The sequence below is a fragment of the Pongo pygmaeus genome, chromosome 18 (assembly GCF_028885625.2).
Source record: "Pongo pygmaeus isolate AG05252 chromosome 18, NHGRI_mPonPyg2-v2.0_pri, whole genome shotgun sequence".
Lineage (NCBI taxonomy): Eukaryota > Metazoa > Chordata > Mammalia > Primates > Hominidae > Pongo > Pongo pygmaeus.
In genome coordinates, this window is record NC_072391.2 from 47,670,041 (window position 1) to 47,695,151 (window position 25,111).

Here is a 25,111-nt window from a genome sequence, read left to right on the forward strand (position 1 = left end):
AGGCAGGAAAGCTGTGTGGGTGGGGGCCAAACAACCCAAGGGGACCCTGTCTGCTTGTCTGTGGAACAACCTGGGCTGTGTGTGGGATGTGATGGCCTTGGTCTCAGATTAGAGAGGCCCATTGCACCTGCCCCATTTGCATTCTGGGCAGTGACTTGGCTGCTGCTGAGGACAGAGCTGGCTAAGGCCGCAGGGAGACGCCAGGCCTGTGTTTTGAGCAGGGGCCAGGGCTGGATGCTGGAATAGGCAGCCGGCTCAGGTCCAGTCCACGTTGGCCTTGGATCAATGAAAGCTGTCCCAAGGCCAGCGCACTGCCGCTGCCGCCGCCTGGGGGCTGCTGGGCTGGGCGGGGCCTTCTAAGGCCACCGTCCCCGAGTCACTGGTTCTGAGAACATCGCCAGCATGTCCTGGGCCCACTGGGGGTGGGTCCTAGCCCTGCCCCATGCCCTCCCCACTCCATGATTCATAGTTTCACTTGTCCCTGCCTGGCATCGCAGCCAGGATGGTTTTATCGATGCACAGAGAAAATACAGAGCCTGCAGAGAGGAGGAAGAGAGGGTTAGCGGTGTCCTTTTTTGTCTGCTATTTTATGTGTCGTTTTCCAGGCACCGTGCCAGCTCTGTAAGGGCCTTCAGTAATGAGGAAGAAATGTACGGACCCTGTCCTCAATGAGTTTTGCTGGCTGGGGAGCCTGAAAGCCACAAGCAGTTGTCTCGCAGAGCGCCAAAGGCTGCAAGGAGGACGCAGAGTGGGGCCCACACAGAGCCCGGGGCTCCAGGGATGGCTTCTCTGAGGCTGGAAGAATGAATTAGGAGGCAGCGAGAAGCAGCGAGTAGGGGAGCATCCTGCACAGAGGGTGGTGATGGGGAGGGGGAGAGGGGCAGAATTGAAGGCGTGGGCTGTAGGGGAGGGCTAGTGCAGAAGGGGGTGGAGACAGTCAGGGTCAGTTGTAGGGACGGCATCCCTGGTCCCTTTACCCGGGGCAGTTTCAGTCTCTCCCAACCTGGGTATGAACAGCACTCCCTTTGTCTCTCTAAAGTGTCTTGGTTAGGGCACTAGCATTATATGGGCAGTCCAGGTATAAGTATCTATGTTTATCTCACAAATAGGGAAACCAAGGCTCATGGAGAGTTTGTTGTGCAAGGGCTTAGAACAAGGATGGGACTGAGTGGGGCCGGGAACCGTGCCTGCTTGACTGGAGAGCTCAGGCTCTCCCATCGCCCCATACCACCCTCCTTAGTGAAATTAAACATGTTCTCTGAGCATAGACTCTGCCCAGCCTCATGCCCAGGTGGCAAGGGTGAGGAGGAGCGAGTGAGCAGGACTCACTCACTGGCTTACGAGGAGAATAAGCTCACACTCGCTTAAGCCAAAAGGGGAGATTTTGTGGTCCACATCATTGAAAAATGTAGGGGAGGTACTAGCTTCAGGCACCATTTGATCCAGGGGCTCGAATGATGTTGTTAGGACCCCTTTTGCATCCCCTCGTGGCTCTGTTTTCCTGGGTATTAGCTTTCTTCATAGCTAGAATTTCTCTGTGAGGTGGTAAAGTGCTCTCAGCAGGGTCAGGCTCTCAGCTCACATCTCACCAATGTCAACAGAGAGAAAGAAGATGTCCTGGGATTGCCTCTCCTTGGCCTAGCTTGGGTTGTGTGCCCGGCCCTGACCAGCTCTCATGGCTGGCGTGGTGCGAAGCTCTTACCAGGCAGGCCTGGGTCATGTGCCCTACCTGGTGTTTACGGGGAGAAATCAGCCTGCCCACACCATGTGGGCGAGAGGAATGGAGGGGCAGGGTTTCCAGATAAAATATAGGCCACACAGTTAAATTTGAATTTCAGATAAATAGCACTTCATTTTTTTGTGTTTTAAGTCTATCCCAAATACCGCATGGGACATACTTATGCTACACAATGATCTGTTATCTGATATTCAAACTAAACTGAATGTCCTGTGTTTTTATTCGTGAGGTCTAGAAAGCTGCCAAGGAAAATCAAAGTGTTCCCAGAAGAAGGAGGAAGGGGGGCTGGAGACCAGGAGCTTCCGAATTGCAGATGCCCACTGCAGGAGCCAGATGAGGGACAAAGAGCTTCCTACAGCCTCAGCTTCCTCCCGAACTTACAGTCTGTGAAGCCAGCCTGAAACGCGCCGGCTGAATGAGAGAGGTTCCTGGGGCACGAGGTGCTTAGAACAAGCTTCTTGCACTCGAATTAGGCTCTGAAAGATGGGGAGGGGGTTTCCTGAAGTGGGGCTGGGAAGGGGCGGGGTGGGGTGGGAAGAAAATGTCCATTTCCATTTTTCTGCCTCTCAGGCCTGAGCCCTGGCATCAGGGTCCCTGGCCCCTCACGTAGCTGGATTGGCCACAGTGTGACCATTGCCTTTCTGGGCTGGACTGATGTTCCACCTGCTTTGTCTGAGACCAACCAGCTTGCAATTCATTGGCCTGCGTACTCCCTGTGAATTCACCAAGTGGGTCAGGATTCCTCCAACTACCTGCGTAGTTCAGGGGAGTGCCCTGTGAGGTCAGGGACTGCAGAAACAGAGCCTGAGGTGAGGGTCACGTGCGAGTGATTCACTCAGGACACTGATCCAGGGCAGTGAGGCAGTGGAGGAAGCAGGACAGACAAGAGGAAGAAGCCAAGCACAGGTGCCATTTCAGGCAAAGTCTGGGCTTCAGTCTGACCCTCTGGGGGAGCTCTGGGGTATAAATTATGCTTCTGAGTTTGTCCTGACAGGAGGTATGGGCTTTCATTCTTCTGCACCAGGCTCAGGGCCACCTGGGGTGGGGACACGGCAGTTCTCTGAATCTGCAGACATAGCCCTAGGGCAGGCCTCTGAAGAGGGCCCCAGGTGTGAGCTGCTGGGAGGGAGCACATAGGGAAGGCGGGGGGGGCACACAGACCCAGGGGGATCTGCACGTGCACACAGTGCCCTGGGGAGGTGGACTGCTATCAAAGGGTCTAAAGAAGTAAGGAGACCCCTGATCTGTGAGCACCTCGTGGGAGGCCTGCTGCAGGTGGTTTGGAAAGGCTTGAGAAGTCCACGCAGCATTCCCCAAACGTCCTGGGCCCCCATGCCTGGACCCACTACGTTTTCCTTTGAAATGTTTGGTTGCCTGAGACAGTGCTTGTGGAGAAACCGTCCAAGGGTGGGCTTGTTGGTCTGGGTGCTCCAGACCTTGGCAGTCAGGGCGTGTGGGGGCTCTTGTCCTGTGCCTCTGCTCCCCGAGGGAACTCATCGCTTGCTGGTTCTTTGCTGCCAGCTGTGGGTCCTCTATATTCGGATCCTGGCTCTGCTCCTCTTTGGCTTTGTGACCCTGGGCAAGTCCTGTCCCTTTTTGAGCCCTTAGTTTCCCCATCTGGACTCTCAGAGGTTCCTAAACTAAAATTCACAAAAGGACTTGTAGTGGGGAGTTTCATGAACCCCCTGAAATTCAATGTGCAATTTTCTTTGCATGGCATTTTTCTAGGGGGACATTCTCAGAGGGGCTGGGTCCTTCTTGCAGGTCAGAACCTCTGAACAAAGGCTCTGGCCTGGCCTGATGCTGGTGGTCCTGGTGGAAATGTGGGGCTCAGACAGCAGAGGCCTGTCTTCCAGATCCAGGAACACCCAGGGGCATGTCCTGAGAGCCCTGGCCTTCCTCTCAGGAGTGCTCCGTTTCTCCCAGCCTTACCACTCTCTTGCCTCCCCTATGACTCTCAGTCTCCCCATCTGTAAAAACAGCAATAGCTCACACGTGGGCCTCCTGGGGTTGTCGGGTGAGGTACAGGTGTGATGATGGGTGAGGTACAGGTGTGATGGGTGGAGTCACTGTCATGAAGACCTTCTTATCCCCAGGCCCAAGAGTGGCCTCAAACCTTCCATGCTGACCATACGGCCTCTCCCAGACCTCACTGGCTTCCCAGGTGACCACCCTGTGGTGACACAGGCCCCTGATGTGGGCTGTTGACTGGACCTGCAGGGGCAGGCAGTGGCCTTCTAGATCCCCATACTTTTTGCTTTGAGATCTTTGGTTGCCTGAGAATGGCAACAGCAAAATTTGATGTGTGCTGGTTGGGATGGGCAGGAGAGAGTGCCACCCTGCTCCCCCCGAGCCCCCAGTGACAGCCTGGCTTGCATGCTCAGCTATGTCTCGTGCCATTTCTGGAATCAAAGCGCTGTCTGCATTACACAGCCCCTGGCTTCCTATGCATGTACGGCGAGAGCAGTGAGAAGCAGGCAGGGGTGTGGCTGTGGCCTCTTTGTGGCCTGGGTGCACTGTGTGGCTGTGGAAGGGAGCAATGGGGTCTGGGTGGCCCAAAGTCCAGAGTCTCCACCTTCCCTCCCAGCTGGAATCAGGAGGCCACCCATTTCACCAGAAAGCTGTAGGTCTTGCCACTGCTAGGGCCAAGATCCTTTTAGCAGACTTCTGAGTGTGAGTCTTTCTAGAACCAACTTGGGTGCCCATTTTTGTATGTTTTAGCATTTTTTTTCCTTCAGAACACTTTGCTGTAATTTCTGATTGTAGAAGTAATCATGTGTGTTCATGGAAGACCATTGGGTGACCTGGAATCCGGCACCAGGCACCATTTCTGGGAGCATTTTGGTGCCCATCTCTGCAGACGTGTGCCTCCTACTACAGCGCATGGAAACACGTGCAGATAATGTTAGGAAATGCAATCACATTTTCTCTGCTCTTTGGCAACTGCTTTTTTCTTTCAAGAAAATGCAGGGCGTGTTTTTCTGAGTCAGTAAATATAGAGCTGCGTTTGGTGGTTCAACACACGCTGGTTGAGTGCCTCCGCCGTCAGGCGTTGATACATAATGTGTCAGATGGTGGGAATGCCCCATAGATAAATAAAGAAGGGAGTGTGGGAGAGGGGGCTGCAGTTTTAAATAAGAGATTTGGGAAGACCTCACCTAGGTGACAAGGTGATAATGAGCCCAAACCTGAAGGAGGGGCAGAAGGGAGGGGCTATCCAGAGGAAGAGCCTTCCGGGTACAGGGAAAAGCATGTGTGAAGACCCTGAGTGGGGAATGAGTTGAACCTGTTGGAGAAACAGCAAGGACGCCTGTGTGGCTGCAGGCGAGTGAGTGAACGGGGAGGAACAGAAGGGGTGAGGGAGGTGATAGGGCAGACAAATTGGGTGGGGCTTTGATGGGCTTTGGTGGGACTTTGGGGAATTGGGTAGGGGTTGGGGTGGCGACGAGGGCGGAGAATAGAAAATGGTTGTCACTATTCAAGAGGACTGTGGCCTGGAACGCATGGCAGAAGTGGAGGAGGTGGCAACGATTGGTTTCAGGGCGTGTTTTGAGGGAGAGCCAACAGGATGTGCGGAAGCCTCTGGGGTGTCTGGCCAGAGTGAAGGAAGCAGGGAGCTGCCCTGTGTGTACACTGGGGAGGACAGGTTTGGGGGCCGCCGGGCATCTGGTTTGGACTCATGAAGTTTGAGGTGCCTGTTGAGCAACTTGGTGACATCAAACAGGAGGTAGAGCCACATCATTTGTTTTAATGGAAAAACCGCTTTGAAAACAGTTTTGTTTTTTTTTTTTCAGTATAAAAGGGTTGAATGTTCTTGGTTTAAAAAGAGAGAATATAAATATAAAATTCAAATCACCCAGAAAATCGGACAGCTGAAGGAGACAGCGCCCCAGTTCCCATTTCTAAAGTGGAGTGTGGCCTTCCAGAAATGTTCTGGAAAATGCACCTTTTTGTTATTAACACCACAGGAGGGGACTAGGCTGTTCCTCAGCCACTTCCTATCTGACAGCACTGTGGACCCTGGGCCCTCATTCCCAAATGGCCCCTCTCACCTTCTCGGCTTTTCCACACCCACCTTTGGTGTGATCATCGTGCACTGCTGCATGGCAGGCGGGTGGGATCGGTGCCCTCATTTTATAGATGTGGCCACTGAGACTTTCGATCACAGCCCTGGCAGCATGCAGACTGCTGAGTTTCAGAATGAACTGAGTCCTCTGGAAGCCGCCAGTGTGACCCTCTTGATTATGTCCTTATCTGGTGGTTGGGGATGGTGGGAAGTCGAAATCCATAGTGGCTTGGGAGAAGGCAAAAGACTTCACTGGCAGTAGAGGGAGGAGGGCGCTCCGGGTGAAGGGGACAGGACGGCCCAGGTCTGGGAGGCTCTGAGTGGGCAGTCTGGCCTGTGAGAGGGATGGTGACAAGTTTCTTATAGAGCTGTTTTGGGGACAAGGGGACAGAAGGGGCCAGGAGATGAGAATGGGAGGCCCAGGGCTGATGGGATCAGAGTGGGTAGGAGCATGGCTTCTGCAAGATGGTTTCTCCAGGGCACTGCAGGGCCGCATGGGTGGACTCTGTGTGTGTGTGTGTATGTGTGCACACCTGTGCTCATGGACACTCTTGTCCTGTCCGTAAAATGAGGCCTCAGGGTATAGGAATCAAGAGGCTCTTACTTCATCTATTTTGTTTAGGTTCAGAAAAGCAAGAAGCTCAAGCCCTTCATTCCTGAGGCTAAGCAAGAAATTCCAGGCTTCTTGGGTCCCCAAGCCCCTTCCCTGGGCAGAAGCACACATCCTTTCCCCACAGTGAGGTGGCCTATGGCTGTGGGGCACCCTTCCTTGGGGCCAGATGACAGTGCTGCCTGTCATAAGCAGCCTGGCTCAGGGCCACCCTGTCGGCAGGTCACACGCGCTAGACCCTGGCAGCAGACCGGGGGCCTGTCCCAGGGCCAGGAACTGCTGGCAGATGCCGCCTCAGCTGCTTGGTGATCAGAGGCACGCCACAGGCCCTCGGGCCTCTCCTCTTATCAGCACTCGGCTGTGTGGCGTGGCGGGCCAGTGGCCGGGCTAGTCAGCAGTGTGGCAGGTGGTGGCATGGTGGGTCCAGTGGTGTGGTGGGCAGTGGTGTGGCAGGATCAGTGGTGCGATGTGCAGTGGCATAGTGGGGTCAGTGGTGCAGTGTGCAGTGGTGTGGTGGGCAGTGGTGTGGCAGGATCAGTGGTGCGATGTGCAGTGGCATAGTGGGGTCAGTGGTGCAGTGTACAGTGGTGTGGTGGGCAGTGGTGTGGCAGGATCAGTGGTGTGATGTGCAGTGGCATAGTGGGGTCAGTGGTGCAGTGTGCAGTGGTGTGGTGAGCAGTGGCAGGGCAGGATCAGTGGTGTGGTGGGGTCAGTGGTGTGGTGGGCAGTGGCTTAGAGAGGTCAGTGGTGGGTGGGAAGGCCGTGTGTGTGTGGTCAGCAGTGGGTGGGAGGGCAGAGACTCCGTCCGACAAGCGCTGAGTGCACTCTCTCTGCTCTCTGCAGCTGGCCAGAAGTGGAGTCGCCTGAGGCCTTCTGGGGTGATGAGGCAGTGCTGGGCTGGGCTTTGATCCGCTGTGGCATCCCTGACAAAAACCAGGACAGAAGAGAGCATGTGAGGGAAGAGAATGAAAGACCAGGGCCCGGAGGGAGAAGGAGGTGACAGCTGTGACTTGGGACAAGCTATTTGAGCCAGGCCACTCACCAAGCACTGTACACATACTCTCCATTCCTCTCACAACTGCCCTGCCAGGTGGGGGCTGTCATTTCCACTTTCAGCTGGGGAAACTGAGGCACAGTCAGGTAGATTCATTTGTACAAAGTCACACAGTATAAAGCAGAAGAACCAAGGCTCAAACCCAGACCTGACTGACAACTCGAGTGAGTCACTTAACCTCTCTAAGCCTCAGTTTCCTCACAGCCAAAGTGGGGGTCATCACAAAGCCCAGCTTCTAGGGCTGTGGGGAGCACTTGGTCGGTGATGCCCCAAACGTGCTTCATGGAACACTTGGCAGATGTCACACACTGACTAAGTCTGGTTATCATCATCACTGAGTCTTTTATATTCATGACCTCAGTTACCCCCAGGCCCCAACACGCCCATCAGATCCCAGTTTCCACTGTAGAAATGCCTTTGAACACTGTCTAGTCGGAAAATTGTGGTCAGACAGACAACAAAGTCTCCCCGCCCCATGCCCTGCCTGGCTCTGGACAATGGGCCCTACATTGGTTCATCTCTTAAGGGCTCTGAAATGCCAGCAGTTTGAGATCAGGGAGCATTCTGGGTGATGTCAAGATTTACTCTTTTCTGTTGTTGGTTTTGGTGTTTTGGTTTTTTTTTTCCCCCATTAGTCATTTTTTCTCCATGCTCAGAAATCACACTGAAGCCATGAGTCTTCAAGGAGGGTGGCCAGGTGGGAAGGTTGGTGGCCTCTCCTGGTGCCCACCTTGCCTGGTGTCTCTCCCCCACCCACCCTCTTCCTACTTGTTGGAACCAGCCTGACCACTGTGGGGGCCAGGGGGTGGGTTCTTTAAATCATGTCTTTCTGAAAGCATGGTTCAATGGTTGATGTCCTATTGAGGGGTTGGAGGGGTAAGTGGTGGGTGTCTTATATTTTAATGATTCTGAATTTGTTCAATATGAATTGTCCTTAAAAAAACAAAACAAAACAAACAAACAAAAACAACAAAAAACACCTAACCTGGGCAACATAGCGAGACTCTGTCTCTACAAAAAGTTTTAAAAAATTAGCTGGGCATGGTGGCCTGTGTTGGTGGGAGTTGCAGATACTCAGGAGAGTCACTTGAGCCCAGGAGTTGGAGGCTGCAGTGAGCTGTGATCATGTGACTGCACTCCATCCTGGGGGACAGAGTGAAACCCCCATCTAAGAACCAAACCAAACCAAACCAAACCAAGGCCCCCAACACCTGTGATTTTATTGATCTTATTGCTTTATGGCAAGACTAGGTTAAAAAGAGAGAGAGAGCCAATTTAAAGAGAAGCATTTAAGTACTCATGGTAGCCCAGAGACATGGCTCTGGAGGAAGGCATGACCGTGGCATGTGGATGCCTGTGACTTGCTGGAGTGACAGCCCAGGAAGTGGCCTTTGCTGGCCCTTTGGTGACTGAGGCTGGCTGAGGTTCAGGATTGGGCAACCCGTCTCTAGGGATTATGTGCACCCTGTCTGGTCTCAGGCCTGAGGGCTGGAGGAAGGGAGTATGGTGGTTTCAGAGTCAGGCCCAGGGTCTGAAGTCCTTCCTGCCAGCCTTGCCGTCCCACTCGTTGCTGGCTGTCCACCTTCCCTGTGCAAACTCTCAAGCCCAGGAAGCAGGCTCAGGCTGGGGTCCCCAGGATGTGGGGAGCTGAAGGCTGGTGATCTACAGTTAGGAGCACGTCGATTGCATCTTGGGCAGATAAAAATAGTCCAGGAGAAATCTGAGGAATTTTAATTGCTGCTCAATGTCTTTGGCGTCTTGAAGGCCTGGTCCTTGCAGGCCAAACACAAAAGGCCTGGTCTGTGTGTGCAGCCCCAGGAGCCTATCTTCCTTCCCGCCTCAGCCTCCACAGCTCTGAGTGGAGTCTGCGGGTGAAGCTCCTACAGGGGCCCGCGATACAGCAGGGCGGCAGGAGCTCGCTCCACTGGCTCCCAAGCTTGCCTGGGAATCCTGGATTTAGCTTTGAGGAGGCTGTGGATTGCTTCTGGGAGCTGTGGGAGTCAGAGCTTTTAGTTGCAAGTAACGGAAACCCGACCTGAATTGCTGGAAGCAGCAAAGTCCGTTTAGTGGCTTCTATGACTGTCCCATCAGTGGGGAAGGGCGGGTTAGGGTGGGCCTGCCCCAGGGTTCACCAAACAGACACTTTTTCGAGTGCCTGCGTGGTACCAGGCGCTGTTCGAGGGCAAAACAGACCCAGAGTCCTGCCCACAGGCAGCCTCCTTCTGGAGAAGGCTGGGCCTGAGGCTGGTCCCAGTACTGGCCTCTGTCTCTGTGTGAGCTGCCTCCTTGAATGAGCTGTGTCTGAGAAGCTGCCGATGAGATGAGATGCAGCCTTGGCACCAGAGAAGAGCTCGTTCCCGTCAGCTCCCGAAGGAGGGGTCCCGGGGGAGGGTTCCAGTTGGCTGGGCTGCATCCAGGGGACAGGCCTGGTGGGCAGAGCCAGGAGCCACCACCAGGTGACCTGTGGCTGTGGTGGGCTCAGGGGTCTTCAGGGGAGTGGCTGAGGACTCTGCCCTATATTTTGGCTCCTTTGGAAAGAGATGCCATTTACCTTTGGAAGCAGCATGTTGAGGCCTGGGTTCTGATGACCCAGGCAAGGAGGGGCGAGTCTGTTTTCCTCTCCTGGGGAGGAGGATGCCCCTAGCCTCTCCCATCCCTGGGTCCAGGCCTCCAGGAGCCCTCCCAAATGGCTGCCTGCCATGCCCTCTTTCCATCTCTCTGCCCTTTGATGAGGATTATTTTTGTATCACTGGCCTGCATGTTGTATAGTGTTGGGATGGGCTGGGTAATTTCCTAGCACTTTCAGCCTGCCGAGCTTGTAGGCAGAGTGGGCTCCGGAGGCCCAGGAAAGCCCTGGGGGCCTGGGAATGAGAGGGAGGCTGTGTGGGCAGAGATAACCGGTCCGCAGGGGAGAGGTATATGTGAGAGACATAGAACTTGAGGCCCAGAAAATGGACAGTCCCGGTTTTCCTCTTGTTTCCTGGGTATAGCCCTAGAGAAGAGATCTGCCCATTGATGGGGTGTGGGCTGGAACCCCAGAAGGTCTGTGCTCCAGGGAACTGTAAGCATCATCTTGTCTGGCCTCCCCATTCTAGAGACGAGGGGGCCGAGGCCTGGAGGGGGCTACCCGACTCTGTTACTTTCCATGAAACCTTGGACTTGTTACTTAATCTCCCAGCTTTTGTTTTCTTTTGTAAAGTGGGTTATTATCTGCGGTTTTACTAAATTGGGTTTTAATTACCCAAGTAATATACTCATCAGTTAAACATGAGAACACTTCTGATAAGGCTGGGGTTTATGACCCCCCACACCCTCTGCCTCTGTCTGCCCTCCCCTCTCTGGAGGTCACCGTGGCTGTCGTCTTCCGCATGTTCACCCACACGGGGACAATCTCATGGCATACATGGGTTTGGTGCTCTCCTCTGTGTACAGGTAGCAGCACAGTCTGCGTGTCCTCCTGTGATGGCCCCTTTGCCCGTCCTGTGGTCTGGTCCTCTGCCCGGGAGATCTGCAGGTCTGTCTTGTTCTTTTGGAGTCCCTCTTGTGTGGCGCTCCTCTGCGGAGATCCAGCCCACATGCCTTTGAGGGCGTCCAGGGTGTTCCTGACTGCGGGTTAACAGGAAGTGCATTGCCCTAAACATCACTGGATTTGAATGTGCCTCCTGGACACACATGTGAGCATCGTCACAGGGTGGACATTGAGGCACTGGCTCGCCAGGCATTAGGATGGAATGTGAGAATGTTCCCGAGCCTGTGTTGGGAAGAGGAGAGAAACCGATGTTAGTGCTTCCAGCTTCGCATCAGACACCATCCTACGCATGCTGTCTACTTTTTCTCATTGACTGCTCTTTGACATCAAAATCCTCATTTTACAGAAGGGGAAAATGGAGGCCGGAGAAGTTAAGTAATGTGTCTGCTGCCACTTGGCTGCCGAGGGTGGGACTGGGCCTGGAGCCCGGGCGCCCCGACTGCCAGGTCGATCTGGATGCTGAGGAGTGGAGCATCTCTGTCCTGCCTCCCGAGAGGAGACAAGAGGAAGGCAAGAGCTTGCTCTCAGCAAGGCCTTGAGAGTGCTTGGCCGGGCTGCGGCCTCAGTGTGCTGGGAAGAGAGAGCTCGCCAGGAATCTCCTGGGGCAGCTCCAGGGTAGGCTGCTTGGATCTAAGGGTTACAGGGTGGCCTGGGCCCTGCCCCCCTCCTCTTTCCCCGGCACATCCCAACCCTGTACATTCTTGGAATCTGTGAGTTGTGCCGTGTTCTGTGGGCACCGGGAGTTTGCTTTGAAACCCGTGGCACCAACATCTGTTAACTCTTAGAGAACAGAAAGATTGACAAAGCACTGCTGGGGCAGGCGGTGGGGGAAGATGTTACATTCAGAAGTAGGAAGTCTCAAAGACAGAGGAAAAACCCCAACCAAACTCCAGCTCGCTCCCCAAGGCTGCTTTGATGTGGTTTTCCCATCCCCGGAGGCCTTATAAGGTATCGTGCCTGGATTCTGGGCTCTGGACTGGTGCTGGCCGCACACCCTGTGCCCGGAGGAGCTGGCCTCTCTTCCTGGGGCCCAGTGTAGAGCAGAGGAGGGGCTCCCAGGGCCAGCTGATGGGGCACCACTGGGACTTAGGAAGGTGGCATATCTGGGCATGTGGCCTGAGAGGCCACCAATCCAGGCCATTAGACAGGAGCAGCCCAGCCCCCGGTCACGTGGAGCAGGGGCCCTGGAGACCCAGGAAGGTCTTTGATCAGAATTTGCAGCAGAGGCTAAGGCCCACTGTCCTGAAGGCCAGAGGGGAGGGGCCTGGGATCACAGAGTGACAACTAAGTAGACAAAATAAGTGGAGGAGGGTCACCACAGCAGCCAAGCCCCACATGTGGGTTTCCCAGGTGCAGTGGTGAAGGGTGTGGACTCAGGCTCTGGCACTTACTAGCTGTGTGACCTTGGGCAAGTCACTTAACCTCTCTGTGCCTCAATCATCTCATCTGTAAAACAGGGTAATCATGGCAGTCCTTTGGAATACCTGAAAGGATTGACACGAGGTTGAAATGCAGTCCCCTGAAAACAGGGTCCTGGACAGGATGTGGCATGTTTCCAGGTGTCTGTGAGGGCACCTGGGGTCTGGCGAGTCTCTCGGCTTGTCCCAGCAGTGTTCTGGTCGCCATACAATAACAATAGCAGGAGTCATAAACAGTAACTACTGACCTGATGAACCCCACTCATGCTTTCAGCTGTCCTGCTAAGCGCTTCACATGCAATGACTTCCTCACTCCTCATAGCCCCACTCCCTCCAGATATCCTGATTGCTGTCGCCCCTGTTTACAAATGGGGAGACTGAGGTGCACTAGAGATAAAGTTCCTTCCCCCAGGTGGCGCAGCATGTGTGAAGCAGAGCTGGGATTTGAACCAAGGTCTGACCCCCTCCAGTTCCATGCCCTCTGCACAGCAGCTTCCAGTGGCGCCGTCGAAGGTCTGAATGTGTCTCCTGGCAACACCTGCCTTCCCGAAGGATGGTGCCAAGGGCCTGGCCCTGGCCCTGACATGTGGGGCTGCCAGCCAGGGCTCAGCTTGAGGGCAGGGCCAAGTCCCCAAGTTGTGGGGAGGAGCAGGGGAGCTTTGAGTCCTGCTAGGCAGATGGGAGCCCTTGACCACTCACCCACTGGAGCTGCCAGCTGGGCTATTTTTCTTGCACTCCTTTAGGTGTGATCCTTGGTCCCTGGTAGGTGCCAGGACTCCTGGCCACCTCAGCTCCCATGCCCACAGGAGCCCTGGTTGCATGAGTAGGAGCCGGGGCTGAGGCATCTGAAGGAGCTGGCTCAAGTCCCCGTTCCGCCCCTTGCTGGCAGGTGATCCAGAGGGAGTCGCAGCCTCTTGGAGCCTCCTAGCCGCTTAGACGCAGGGCTGTGGGGAGGCCATTCTCCGGAGCCTCCCATGAAGATCCCATTGGTCAGTACCTCGTACACTATGAGCACTTGGTAGATGACGGGTGACTGTCATTAGAACTGTTTCCGGTTTCATACAGTACTTCAGGGTTGAGGCCACTTTCTTTGTAGAAAATAACAGTAATGATTATACCTCTCGCTTTACAATTTGCAAATCATTTTAATGAGCATCTATTTCTTGAGAGATGGAAAGACCAGGGCTGTTGTGATGATTCAAGGGGCTAATAAATACACGCTTACACAGTTGGCCCTCCTTATCCGTGGGCTCTGTATTTGTTGATTCAGCCAACCATAGATAGAAAATATTTGGAAACAAAAAAGCATCCGTACTGAACACATACAGACTTTTCTTGTCCTTATTCCCTAAGCAATACAGTATAACAACCATCTCCATAGCATTTACACTGTGTTAGGTATTGTAAGTAATCTAGAGGTGATTTAAAGTATAGGGCAGGATGTTTGTAGTTTATATGCAAGTACTACACCATTTATATAAGGGACTTGAGCATCTACAGATTTTGATAGCCTCAGGGAGTTTTGGAACCAGTCGCCAACAGGTACTGAGGAATGACTATAAAGTGCCTAGCATGGTGCCTGACACATGGAAAATGCACAGTAAGTGTCAGCTGTTTGATTATTATTATGGTTGATAACTGTGCTCATTTTACAAATAAGTAGACTGAGGTCCAAAGGCGAGGCAGGCGGTACAGCCAGGATGTGATCCTGTGTTTGGCTCAACATCCCACATGGCTTCTGGCCTAGAGACTCAAAGCTCTAGGAGCATGCACGCTGCACGCCATAGACCCTGGGCCGTGTGGCTCAGTTGGGGAGATGAATTTTTTTTTTTTTTTGAGACGGAGTCTCGCACTGTCACCCGGGCTGGAGTGCAGTGGCGCAATCTCAGCTCACTGCAGCCTCCATCTCCCGGGTTCAAGCGATTCTTCTGCCTCAGCCCCCCAAGTAGTTGGGATTACAGGCACCTGCCACCACGCCTGGCTAATGTTTTGTACTTTTAGTAGAGATGGGGTTTCATTATGTTGGCCAGGTTGCCTGACCTCGTGATCCACCTGCCTCGGCCTCCTGAAGTGCTAGGATTACAGGCGTGAGCCACTGCGCCTGGCTGGGGAGATGAATTTTTGCAAAGTTGAGCATTGGCACAGCACAGTGCGTCCATGGACCATGGCTCCAGGGGGCTTTCCAGTGTTCTCCAGAGCAGGGTACTGTTGAGTGGTGAGAAGCCTATGCCAGAACTTGCCAGAACTCTGCTTTCTGAGTGTGTCAGAGAGCTTGGTCCTCTGAGCAGGGAGTGCTGAAGCTGTCATCGGTGGTGACTGGGGTGCCTTGAGCACACGCGGTCATCGTCACAGGGTCCCACACGGCTGCCTTGTTGGTGGCGATGTCTGGAGTCTTTAAACTCTTCCAAGTGTGCCAGTAAAAAGACACGAGTACTCAGACGTTTCATTGATGCTGTCACCTGGCTGCAGTGCAGTCAGGGTGGCAGGCGCAGAGCCCCCCTCTGCAGAAGACCTCAGCGTGAAGAGGTGCGCAGATTCTCTTGAAGACTGTCGCCTGTTTCCTCGAGGAAGCTCTGCCTACCAGCCTTTCAGGGGGCGGCGGCACCCGTCTCTCTCCTGCATGAAAGACGGGCTTTAATTGGCTGCTGGGGTGTCCCAGCCATCTAATGATGCCACCTGTGTGCATCCCTTTCCTGTCATCGTCTCCCAGCTCCCCTGTCAACTCGGGCTCTGTTAACACAAACAGCCAGTTTACAAGCCCAGGAAATGTTCGATGATTATAATAATTGGCGGAGGAGGAGAGGGAAGCCATCCTGACTGGAGCAATAAAGTAGCCTGGTTTTGAAGTAAATGGGACACCGGAGTCTGAATGGCCACATTTTAACAGCTTTTAAGAAAGAGTGTGTAATGCCCTAGAAAGATTTGAAAGAAGAAAGAGAACAGCCACAAAATGTTAGCTGTTTGTCTTTAAAACAAAAAACAAAAAAAAGCAAGAGGCTTACCTCCAGCTGTGTCCAGTTGATGAGATGAGCAATACAAAGCTGTGTTTTTTCTTTTGTTCATCAAGATGAGGACTGGTATTTTTTTAAGCATCATCTGAGGTGTAGAATTTTTTTTCCCCTAAGGAGAGGGTTGGGTTTTGTTTTTTTGTCTTTTATTTTCACAAAGAGAAGTTGGTGACAGCTGCTGAGTTTGGGCTTTTTTATTGCTTGTCATTTTGTGTTTTGAGAAGCACTACCATAGCATCATCATCCCCCAAACCCTTGTCTGTCCTCCCATAACAGGAGTATTTCCTAAAGTGGGTTTCTTGGGACACGCATATCATGTGATGCGTTTGAAAAACGAAGCTCCATGATCTAAATAAGTTTGGAGAATGTAAAATATGCTAGCACTTGAAGATTCAGTGTTTAGAACCATAGTAAAAGTCCTGATAAGTCCTGCTGTAAGAGATCTTGTTTAACTTTGTTTAAAACAGTCTTCTTTGATCATAGAACTCTTCTGGCAGAATACCAATAAATACAGAAGACAGTTTGACAAGGTATGGTCTAGCTTCTTCCATATTTGGAGTTATCCTGCTAGGGTGGGTCAGACAGATGGGGCCTTTGTTGATATCCTAGAAATTTCCCAGCCCGTGGACCAGCAACACTGCCCTTGCTAGCTTGACACCTCCTGGTCAGGTTGGTTGGGATGAGATCCCAGATATCCTTAACTCACTGGTGGGGAACGGGCAGGGTGTGTGCAAGGAATCAGGCTGGTTTCCGGAAGGCATGTGTGTTGGTGAAATATGGGAGGCATGATGGAAGACCCAGTGGAGCCATAGCCTGCGGGGGCCTGAATGTTGTGCTGATGCATGTGGGTTTATGTTAAGGGCAGGAGGGACCCACCTTAGCGCTTAACTTTTTAGGTGCAATAGGATCTGCCTCGGTTGACCTGAATTCCAATCAGAAGAATCAGCCCAGGGTCCTCATGGCGCCGCTTTTAATGTCCCAGCACTGGGCTCCCCCTAACCCCTGCTCAATGCGTCTGCTCTGTCTTCTTCTAGGAGCTCGTGGGTGACGTGTTGAGAGACACGCTCAGCGAGGAAGAGGAGGACGACTTCCGGCTGGAAGGTATTCGGAGTCCATTGCTCTCTTCCCAGCAGCAGCGAGTGGGGGAAGCGGGTGTCCAGCTGGCCGTGTGCCCTGTGTACTCCAGAAAATCTGCAGATGGAGGGCACAACAGGGACCTTGTGACTCTGGGTGGGGGTGGACTGGAGGGTGGGATGGAGGAGAGGAGTAAGAGACAGGTGTGGCACTTCGTAGGTCCAAGCCCAGATGGGGGTCTGGTCACCTAGGTCCACGTCCTGGCCCTGCACCGGATTAGCTGGGGGACCTCGGACAGGTTGTTGAAACTCCGCTGCTCCTCTGGGGATAATAAGAGTAGCTGCTCAGAGTGATGTGTGAAGTGTGATCAGGCAGTGTTGGGCATGGAGTAAGCATTACACACAGTGCCTATTCTGTTTCCTCCATCGTGTCACTCTCTTGGTGCATGAGTGTGTACACACACACACAGCCAGGCTTTTACCTCTCTCCTCTGTCGTCCTTCTTCCTTTCTTGAGACGGGGTCTTGCTCTACTCTGAGTAGGATTACCTACTCCAGGCTGGAGTGCAGTAGGTAATCGTAGCTCACTGCAGCCTCGACCTGGGCTCAAGTGATCCTCTCACCTCAGCCTCTCAAGTAGCTAGGACTACAGTTGCAAGCCACCATGCCAAGTTAATTTTTAAATTTTTCTGTAGAGATGGGGTCTCACTATGTTGCCCAGACTGGTCTTGAACTTCTGGCCTCGAGTGACCTTCCCACCTTGGCCTCCCAAAGTGCTGGGGTTACAGGCCTGAGCCACCGCACCTGGCCGCTGCTTGCTTTCTTCATGGTGAAGTGCCGTGTTGTAGAGAGAATCAGGACGCTTAAGTAGAGGGTCTGCTGGCTGCTGGTGTGCTGGTTTGACTTTGGGCAGGCCACCCCACCTTTCTGAGCCTCAGTTTCCAGATCTATAGAATGGGAACAAGGGTCTTTGCCTTGCTTGGCTCCCAGAGTTGGTGCCAGGAACGGATGACAGTGTGAAGCAGAGTGTTTCCTGAATGGAAGATTTTAAATTCAGAAACAGGGAAAGAAATCACCAAATGGGGGGCTGCCTTATAAGAATAAGGAAGGACCTCTCTGCTGAGACCAGGGCAGACAGCTGGCTGGAGAGCTGGGGGGCCATGATGCAAGGGTCTGTGGAGGGGGATCCAGCCCTGCAGGGGTCTGAAGGGCCACAAGAGGAGAGCAGACAGTTCTGGGAAGTTCTCAAGGGAAGCATGGGCCAGACCTGAGGACCGTGGCCACATCTGGCCTGAGAGTTGTTATAAATATAGAATCTCAGCTCCAGCCCAGGCCTGCTGAATCCGATCTGCATTTTAACAAGCTCCCCAGGTGACTTGCATGAACACTGTACTCGAAGAAGCACTGTTTGAAGGTACTCACTCCGTTGCCTAGAAGTTGGAGGCAGGCTGGAGAGCCAGGTATCTAGCAAACTTTGCTCAAATGTAAGCAAGCCCCAGATCAAGGGGGAGGAGTCCCATGAACAGAAAGCTTTGTGTGTGCATACGGTCTAATATCTTTTATGTGAAAAAAAGGCACCAGACCATCTTCAGGAGTTTCTTAGGGTACCACATATGCATATGACTGTGTGGATAGAAGCCTAGACAGATGATAACCATAGCTCTTTCCAAACATGGGAGGAGACTTAAGTCTGTGTTATCTGCATTTCATGGTTAAACTTGTATAAGAACATAGTTGGGCATGGTGGCTCAAGCCTATAATCTCAGCACTTTGGGAGGCTGAGGCTGGAGGATCGCTTGAGCTCATGAGTTCAAGACCAGCCTGGGCAACATAGTGAGACCCTGTCTCTATTATCAATAATTCTAAAATTATATTTTTTAAAAAATCAAAAAAACCACAATTTTGTATTCCTTATGAAATTAAAAACTAATGTCAGTATTTAAAGGTGAAAACCGTAAATAAGGCAGTAGGAGTGGAGCTGCTCTGGTTTGAGTCGGGTGGGCATCTGGACCTGTCCTTGTGGCCCTTAAGACCCCATGAGGGACCCTGGGCCCAGTGACCATCTGTGGTGCTCTGGCACCCTTGGTCCTGTGGTCCGAGGCTGCCCACCCCAGGGTGGGGGATATGGTGTGGATGGTAGGCCACCACATGGCTAGGTCTGGTGAGAGCAGGTGCTACTGAGTTCTGGCCACAGAAAACCAGCTGCCTGCTCTGGACCTGGGGCTGGGGGGTCCCTCTGTGCTACTGACTAAGGGAGAACAAGCCGAATCCTGAATCTCTTCTTTGTCTTCCTGTTGGCCAAGTTCATTGCCTCTTGGCGGGCTGGAGAGCTGTTTAAGAGAGAAAAAAGGCCATCTGAGGCGTGAAGATAAAAAGAAGTCTTTTAGCCATCCCAGGAGAGGATGGCTTTAGCTCCCGCGTTGTTATGTAAAGCCGGCCCTAATCCAGCGTCTTAACCGCCTTAACTGGCCAGCTGGGAGCAGGAGGGATGGGAGATTAAGGCTGGGTTTGGTGCGAGGGCCAGGGCTGCAGAGCTCCTTTTGAACTGGGGAAAGAACAAAGTAAACATCAAAAGTCCCAAGCTCTGAGAGCTGGCTGGGCGTGGCAGGGCTGGTGAGGTGAGGCTTTCGTGGGGAGAAGGGGAGAGGTACCCCTCCTCAGCTGACCCAGCTGAGGTCTGAGGACCAGGGAGGGGTGACCCCATGCTCACCTTCAGCGCACACCTGGCCTCCCTGCCCCCACAGCTGGGCAGGGCTCCAGGTAGTCGCAGCCTGCAGCTTGGGCCCCATGGGGAGAATGGGTGGCCAGGCCGCGTTCCCCTGCATGGCCTCCAGGAGTCACTGTGTCTGAGGGTGCTGCAGCCACTGCTTCATCCCCCTCTCCCCTCTCCCCTCTCCCTCTCTCCAGGTCCCCCCTGCCTCTCACCTGGTGAACCCTGCCCCTGCCCAGCTTCTTGGCTATCTCTGTGTTTCATCTCTGGGCCTTTGCTCGTTGTCCCTCTGCATCCTCAAGTGCCTGGTTTCTATTTCCCCACTCTCCGGCATCTTCTCTAGGAAGCCTGCTCTGCAGGGCACGGTCCAGCCTGCAGGGTCCCTGCTCCCTAAAGGAGATGCTCAGAGCCACTGAAGTCAGGCAGCCTCTCCTCCTCGGGACCAGGCCCAGGCCTCCCGGCTTCCAGGGCAGGCCTTGCTTTGGCCCTGCTGCCCCCTCCCTACTGGCCTGGCGTGCGGATGTGGCAGCCCGCGGGGTGGTCTCTGCTTCCTCAGCCCAAGGGTGGATGTGCCTGGAGTTGGTGGTTCTGCCCAGCAGGGAGCAGTGTTAAGACTGAGGCCTGGCGGGGGCTGAGCAGCACTCTGGGAGCTCGGGAGCTGTTCAGCTCTGCAATGGTCCCTAACTTTGCCTTCCTCATCTCTCCTTCCCTTCATTCTGACTTTCTATGAATTCGCAGCTCAGACCCCATTCCAGCCTGGCTTACCCACACTCACTGTGTGACCTTGGGCGAGTCACTTCCCTGTGGCTCAATTTCCTCACTGGGTTCCTTGTAGCACTTCTTTGCCAGGGTTATTGTGAAGACAGTGAGGTGATGGATGTAGGTCCCAAGGGTGGCCCTGGTACAGAGTAAGTGCCCAGCACACTTGAGCTGCCATGATTCTTGTTTCCTGGGTTCAGTTTTCTTGAAGAGGTGCCAGCCCATGTTTATAATCATTTACCTAGCCCAGATCAAAGAGGACCTCTTTGCAAAGCTTCTTTAATCCTATTAGAATCTCCAAAGGCCTCCCCATACTCCCGGTGCCTGGAGTAGGGTCTGGCATGCTGTATGTGCTCAATAAATAAACACTCACTGAAGAAGGAAAGTCAACACCCTGTAGTCACTGAAAGCAGGTGACCCCTCCCTCTGCCTCACTGAAAGCCGGCGACCCCTCCCCCTCCGGCCTCTTAGGCAGGTCCTGTGTACCGTGTTGGAGCCTGGGCCAGTCCGTCCAGGCTCCCAGGGGTCAGATGTTGGGCAAAGGGACTTGAGAGGCTTGTAGTCCTTTCATCTGTAGTTGGAAAACTGAAGCCCAGAGAGGGAAGTGACCTGTCCAAGGTCACACAGCAGACTGAGAACAGAATCTGGCCCCTCATTCCTCACCATTCAGTATGTGCTGGGCATTTGCTGCAGCTAGGGGCTCTACTGGGCCCTGGGTTCACAGGCACGAGCAAGGTAGGCAGGCCCAGCAGTCACGACATCCACAGGAGGGAGGCAGGGATGAATACATAAATCTGCGAAGGAGCATGGAAGTTTCTGGTAGTGGTTCTCTGCTAAGAGGTAAAACCCAGGGAGAGGTAGAGTGAGGAGGCTTTTCTGGGAAGGCGATGTTTCATCTGAGATGCAGATGTCAGGAAGGAGCCAGCCATGGAAGAATGTAGGGGGAGAGCAGCTAGGAGTGAGCAGAACCCCAGAGTGGAGGGAACTTGGTGTTTGGGGAAGACCAGAAAGGAGGTCGATGTGGCATCAGGAATGAGAGTGGGGTGGTCAGCAAGTGTGGGACCATGCCCTTAGGTTGTGTGGTTCTGCCCAGATGGTTGGGTTGGTGACTGCTGGATTCTGACCTCTGTTTTAAGAAGTGAATTCTGGCTTCTGGGAGGGACTGCCCATGGGCAGGGAGGAAGGGGGCAATGAAACCAGGAGGTGATTGCAGGGTTGCAGGCGAGAAGAGATGGTGCTGGCCTAGCCTGGGAGCTTGGGGCTGGGGAGAGGTCCATGGGGCTGGAGGTTGGAGCTGGTGAGAAGGGGGTTGAGGGAACGACAGAGATCAGGGATGCATCTTAGACTTTTGGTTTCAGGAACTAAGGATTTGGCAGTGTCACTTCTGAGGTGGAGGTTTTGGCGGGTGACCATCAAGCCTCCCGTTTTTGGACCAGTTGGGTTCAAGATGCCCATTTAACATCCAAGGAGAGGTACTGAGGAGGCCGTGGGATACCTGGTGATTGGAGCTTGGGGTTCAGGGAGCAGTTGGACAAGAAACAGAGAGAGAGAGCGAGTCAAGACTTCTCAGGAAGTAGCCACGGACGTTGCCCGGGACTCCCGGACAAGGCTCCTCAATACACAGGGCTGGCGGTGGCTTCCCAGGAAGGCTGGGAGAAAGAGGAGTTCATGGGAGGGCAGCGGGGACCCCCAGATGGAGGGGCAGGTGCCCGTGTCCCGCCGGCTCCTCTCCCTCAGTTCAGAGCTTGTCCTGTCGGGGGGTGTCAGCAGCCCTGACTCTCCACTCCCCTGCAGTCCCCCAAGAAGCTGAGTTGCAGCGGTGACAGAGAACAAGCAGACTTTGTTACCTTGGCAGTTTCTCTCAAGTCTGCTCCTCATAAAAGCTCAGCTGGAACAGTGGAAATTCTGACTTGTGTCAGATACCGGAGAGGCTTTAATAGTTTCAAGTAGCTCGGGGTTAGATTGTAAAAGCCGAATTTCATCACATGTTTTAACTTGGGTGGGGATGGGCGGGGGAGAGTGGAAGGGACGTGATATTTTTAGCCCACAGAAGGCTTTTTCTCCCCTTTCCCCTTCTCTCTCTCCCGGGGCTTCCCCCTCCCTCCCTGAACAGATGTTTCGTCTCAATCCTGTTCAGATCTCAAAGCCGAGTGGCCACCAGCCTTATGCTCTGATGAGGAAAAAAAGGCCAGAATGTTATTTGTTGAGAAGGATTTCCTCCCCCACCCCCTTTTCCCCCTTTTTTGTTTCCCCTCAGTTACAATTGGTCCATAAGCAAAATCTAGTGGCAGTAAAATGCAGCTGGGAGGCAGGATGGTGGAGAAGAAGGCCCTGGTGGCGTTTCTGGTCTCAGGAAGGGGCAGACACCCACTGGTGAAAAAGCTGGAAATCGCTCTAGAGGGACTGCCCTGGGTGAGTGAATTACTGCTGTGGTGCTGGTGCTGGTGGTTTTTCCTAAAAAGCAGGATCTCAGAGAGATGGATTTGTTAAGTCAGGATTCTTTCGGTTCTTTTGGAAACTCACTTAAACTTTTGGCTCATGAAATTGAAAAATCCTAGGGTAGATCTTGCCTAAAAAGGCCTGTTTGGATTCTGGAGCTAAAACCGTGTCATGGACACTTGCATGCACACACACACACACACACACACTCTCACACATGCACGTATACTCACACATTCACACACGTGTCTCTCTCGCTGACCCTCTCTGTCCCTCTCAATCATCTCTCCCTCTGTCCCCTGGTAGCTTCTCCCCCGCAGGGGGCGAGGGTGGCAGTACCCAGCTCTGGGCCCTCCTATCCTATGAGCACAGCCCTGTCAGGTAGAAGAAAGTTCCCAGGTCACAGGGGTTCTTGCACATGTTGGACTCACTTTACTGACCACTTTACTGGTCACTTGACCAGGGTAGATCTAGGTTTTGTGGGACCTGAAGCTTTCGGAGGCCAAACCAAAATAAATATCTCACCAACTCAGTCTCTCCTTAGCTCATGTCCAGAAATGCCTGTATTTCCCCTAGTATCACCTCACACAAGCACAGGATGTCAGAATGGTTAGATGACAATCTTAATAGATTGAGGATAAAATGCCTAATTTGGAAAATGTTACAAATACAAACACATATGACCACATAAACACCTTGCAAAGACCCGTTCTGACTTGGAAAGGGCCCGTGTAGGTGAGAGGGCCCAGAAGCCTAGCTTCATTAGCTTCTTCATAAACTCTCCTTTCATACTGACCTAGGACCAGCCACGTGGCCTTCAGGATGAAACAAGCTGGGTCAGGTGGGGTTACTAAGTACAGTGCGACCCTGGAGTGGGATCAGTCTCCATAAACTAGACTGAGTAGGGGATGAGTGGCTCTGCAGAGGAAAGCCAGATGCTATTATCAGAAGGAGGAGAAGGATTGCTGGACAGGCAGGAACAGGTGTCTGCTATTGTGGTCTGACAGAGTGGACAGGCCAGTGGTTGAGGAGTTGGGAAACTGGGATTTAGTTCTCTTTGTTCCACAACTTCTGGGTTCAAATCTTGGTTCTGCTACTTACCGTTGTTTCATTTTGATGATGCTGATGATGATGCAGTACCTATAGTGTGATAGACACTGCGCTATAGATATGTATATCTCAGGGTATAGATATTGGGCTGATGGAAGATTCTGATGATTAAATGAGTGATATAATAATGGTGTAATAAGGCTCACTGAGCAGGGAATCCTAACCTAGCCCTGAGGGTGTGACAGCATGCTGCTCAGAGGAAGGGAGGCTTAAACTGAAGACCTGAAGGATGAGTGGGAATTGCAGAGCTGGAAAGAGTGTTCTTGGCAGGGATAACAGCGTGAGAGCATGGCATGCTCAGAAAAGGGAAAGCAGTTCCACAGAGAGACGGGACTGAGAGGTGGCAGCAGCTGGGTCGTAGAAGCCTTTGGACCCCTCCTTAGGGGAAAGGGGGCCACTGGAGGGGTTTAAGAAGGGAAACAGCATAAGCAGTTTTGGTTTTTAAGCTCAGTTTCCCCTTTTGTACGATGCCAACAGTAGCACACCCTGCACAGTGTTAAGAGGACTTAATGGAATAATGTGTGGTACTACTAACTTCACCAGCCTCTCCGTGCAGCCCACCAAAGTATGTGGCTGTGTTTGCAAACAGAGGTGGGATCACTAGGACCCTCATTCCCTAGGGAGAGCCTGATACAGATACTGCAAGAAACCATTTGGCCTGGAATGCACATATGATATCTTTCTCTTTTTACTGGCAGCAGATTTACCCGACTAATTATATTTGGCAGAGGCTAATATTAAAATTCATCTGCATTCCCTCGAACAGCTGCTGTCAGAAGGTTGTGGACTCAAACATCTTGGCAAGCAACCCTGAGACTGAAATATTTGCAGCAGATAATCTGTACGTGGACAATTGAGAAAGGACTGTGGATATGTCAGGGCGAGCATCCAGACTCTAGCAAGGAAGTTCTGGCTTGTGTTAAATCTTACATTGTATTCACTGAGAAGAACTTGCCAGGTAACTAGGCTAAGAGAGGGGTCTGCCATGCATTTGAAGTGTTAGTAATTTCTGATCTTTAGTGGGGCTGATTTAGTCATAACTGTGTTTCAAATTTGTCTCTTCTTTCCAAGTTTCATATGCACCAGGCCTTTCTGGATTGTGTTAAGATAAGCTGGCATTTACTGGTATCATCCCAGGTTTGGATTTTTACCTAAATTTCAACTCCCCACCTCCCCATGGCACTTCCCAGTCTCCATCAAGGCAGAAGGTATGGCATATTTGTTATGTAGCCAAGCTTCCTTATGCCTACCTGGAGAATGTGCTGTAGTTCAGCAGGCCTGGCGGAATCTCTGCCCTATGCACGTATGGGAAGTGCTAGGCATTGGGAAACCCGGGAGCAGAAGCCTAGAAGGCACCAGATCTCAAGAAACTTGCTTTCTGTCTGTGCAGATGTGGAGGCTCCTGTGAAACAATCAGAAGATCCCAGATAGGACTGTACAGAATAAAGTGCTAGACTGAATGGCGGGAGATAGCACCCCGCTAGCTCCGGATGCATTCATGCAAATTAGAAAAAAGCTGCCCCTCCTCAAGACACCTTTCTGCCATCTGTCCAAAGGATGTCAAAAGCAATACACATATCTAGGGTATTGGTCATGTG

The 25,111-nt window shown here is 52.8% G+C and overlaps 1 protein-coding gene across 2 annotated transcripts in view; it reads left to right on the plus strand.

Moving 5' to 3' along the window:
- Positions 1-25,111, plus strand: part of NKD1 (NKD inhibitor of WNT signaling pathway 1) — a 99,829-nt gene that overhangs the window by 42,357 nt on the left and 32,361 nt on the right. For both annotated transcript variants that reach the window (XM_054454564.2, XM_063655046.1), the window contains exon 4: positions 16,458-16,524. In XM_054454564.2, coding sequence (XP_054310539.1) covers positions 16,458-16,524 — 67 coding nt within the window. The remainder of the gene's footprint in view (positions 1-16,457; positions 16,525-25,111) is intronic.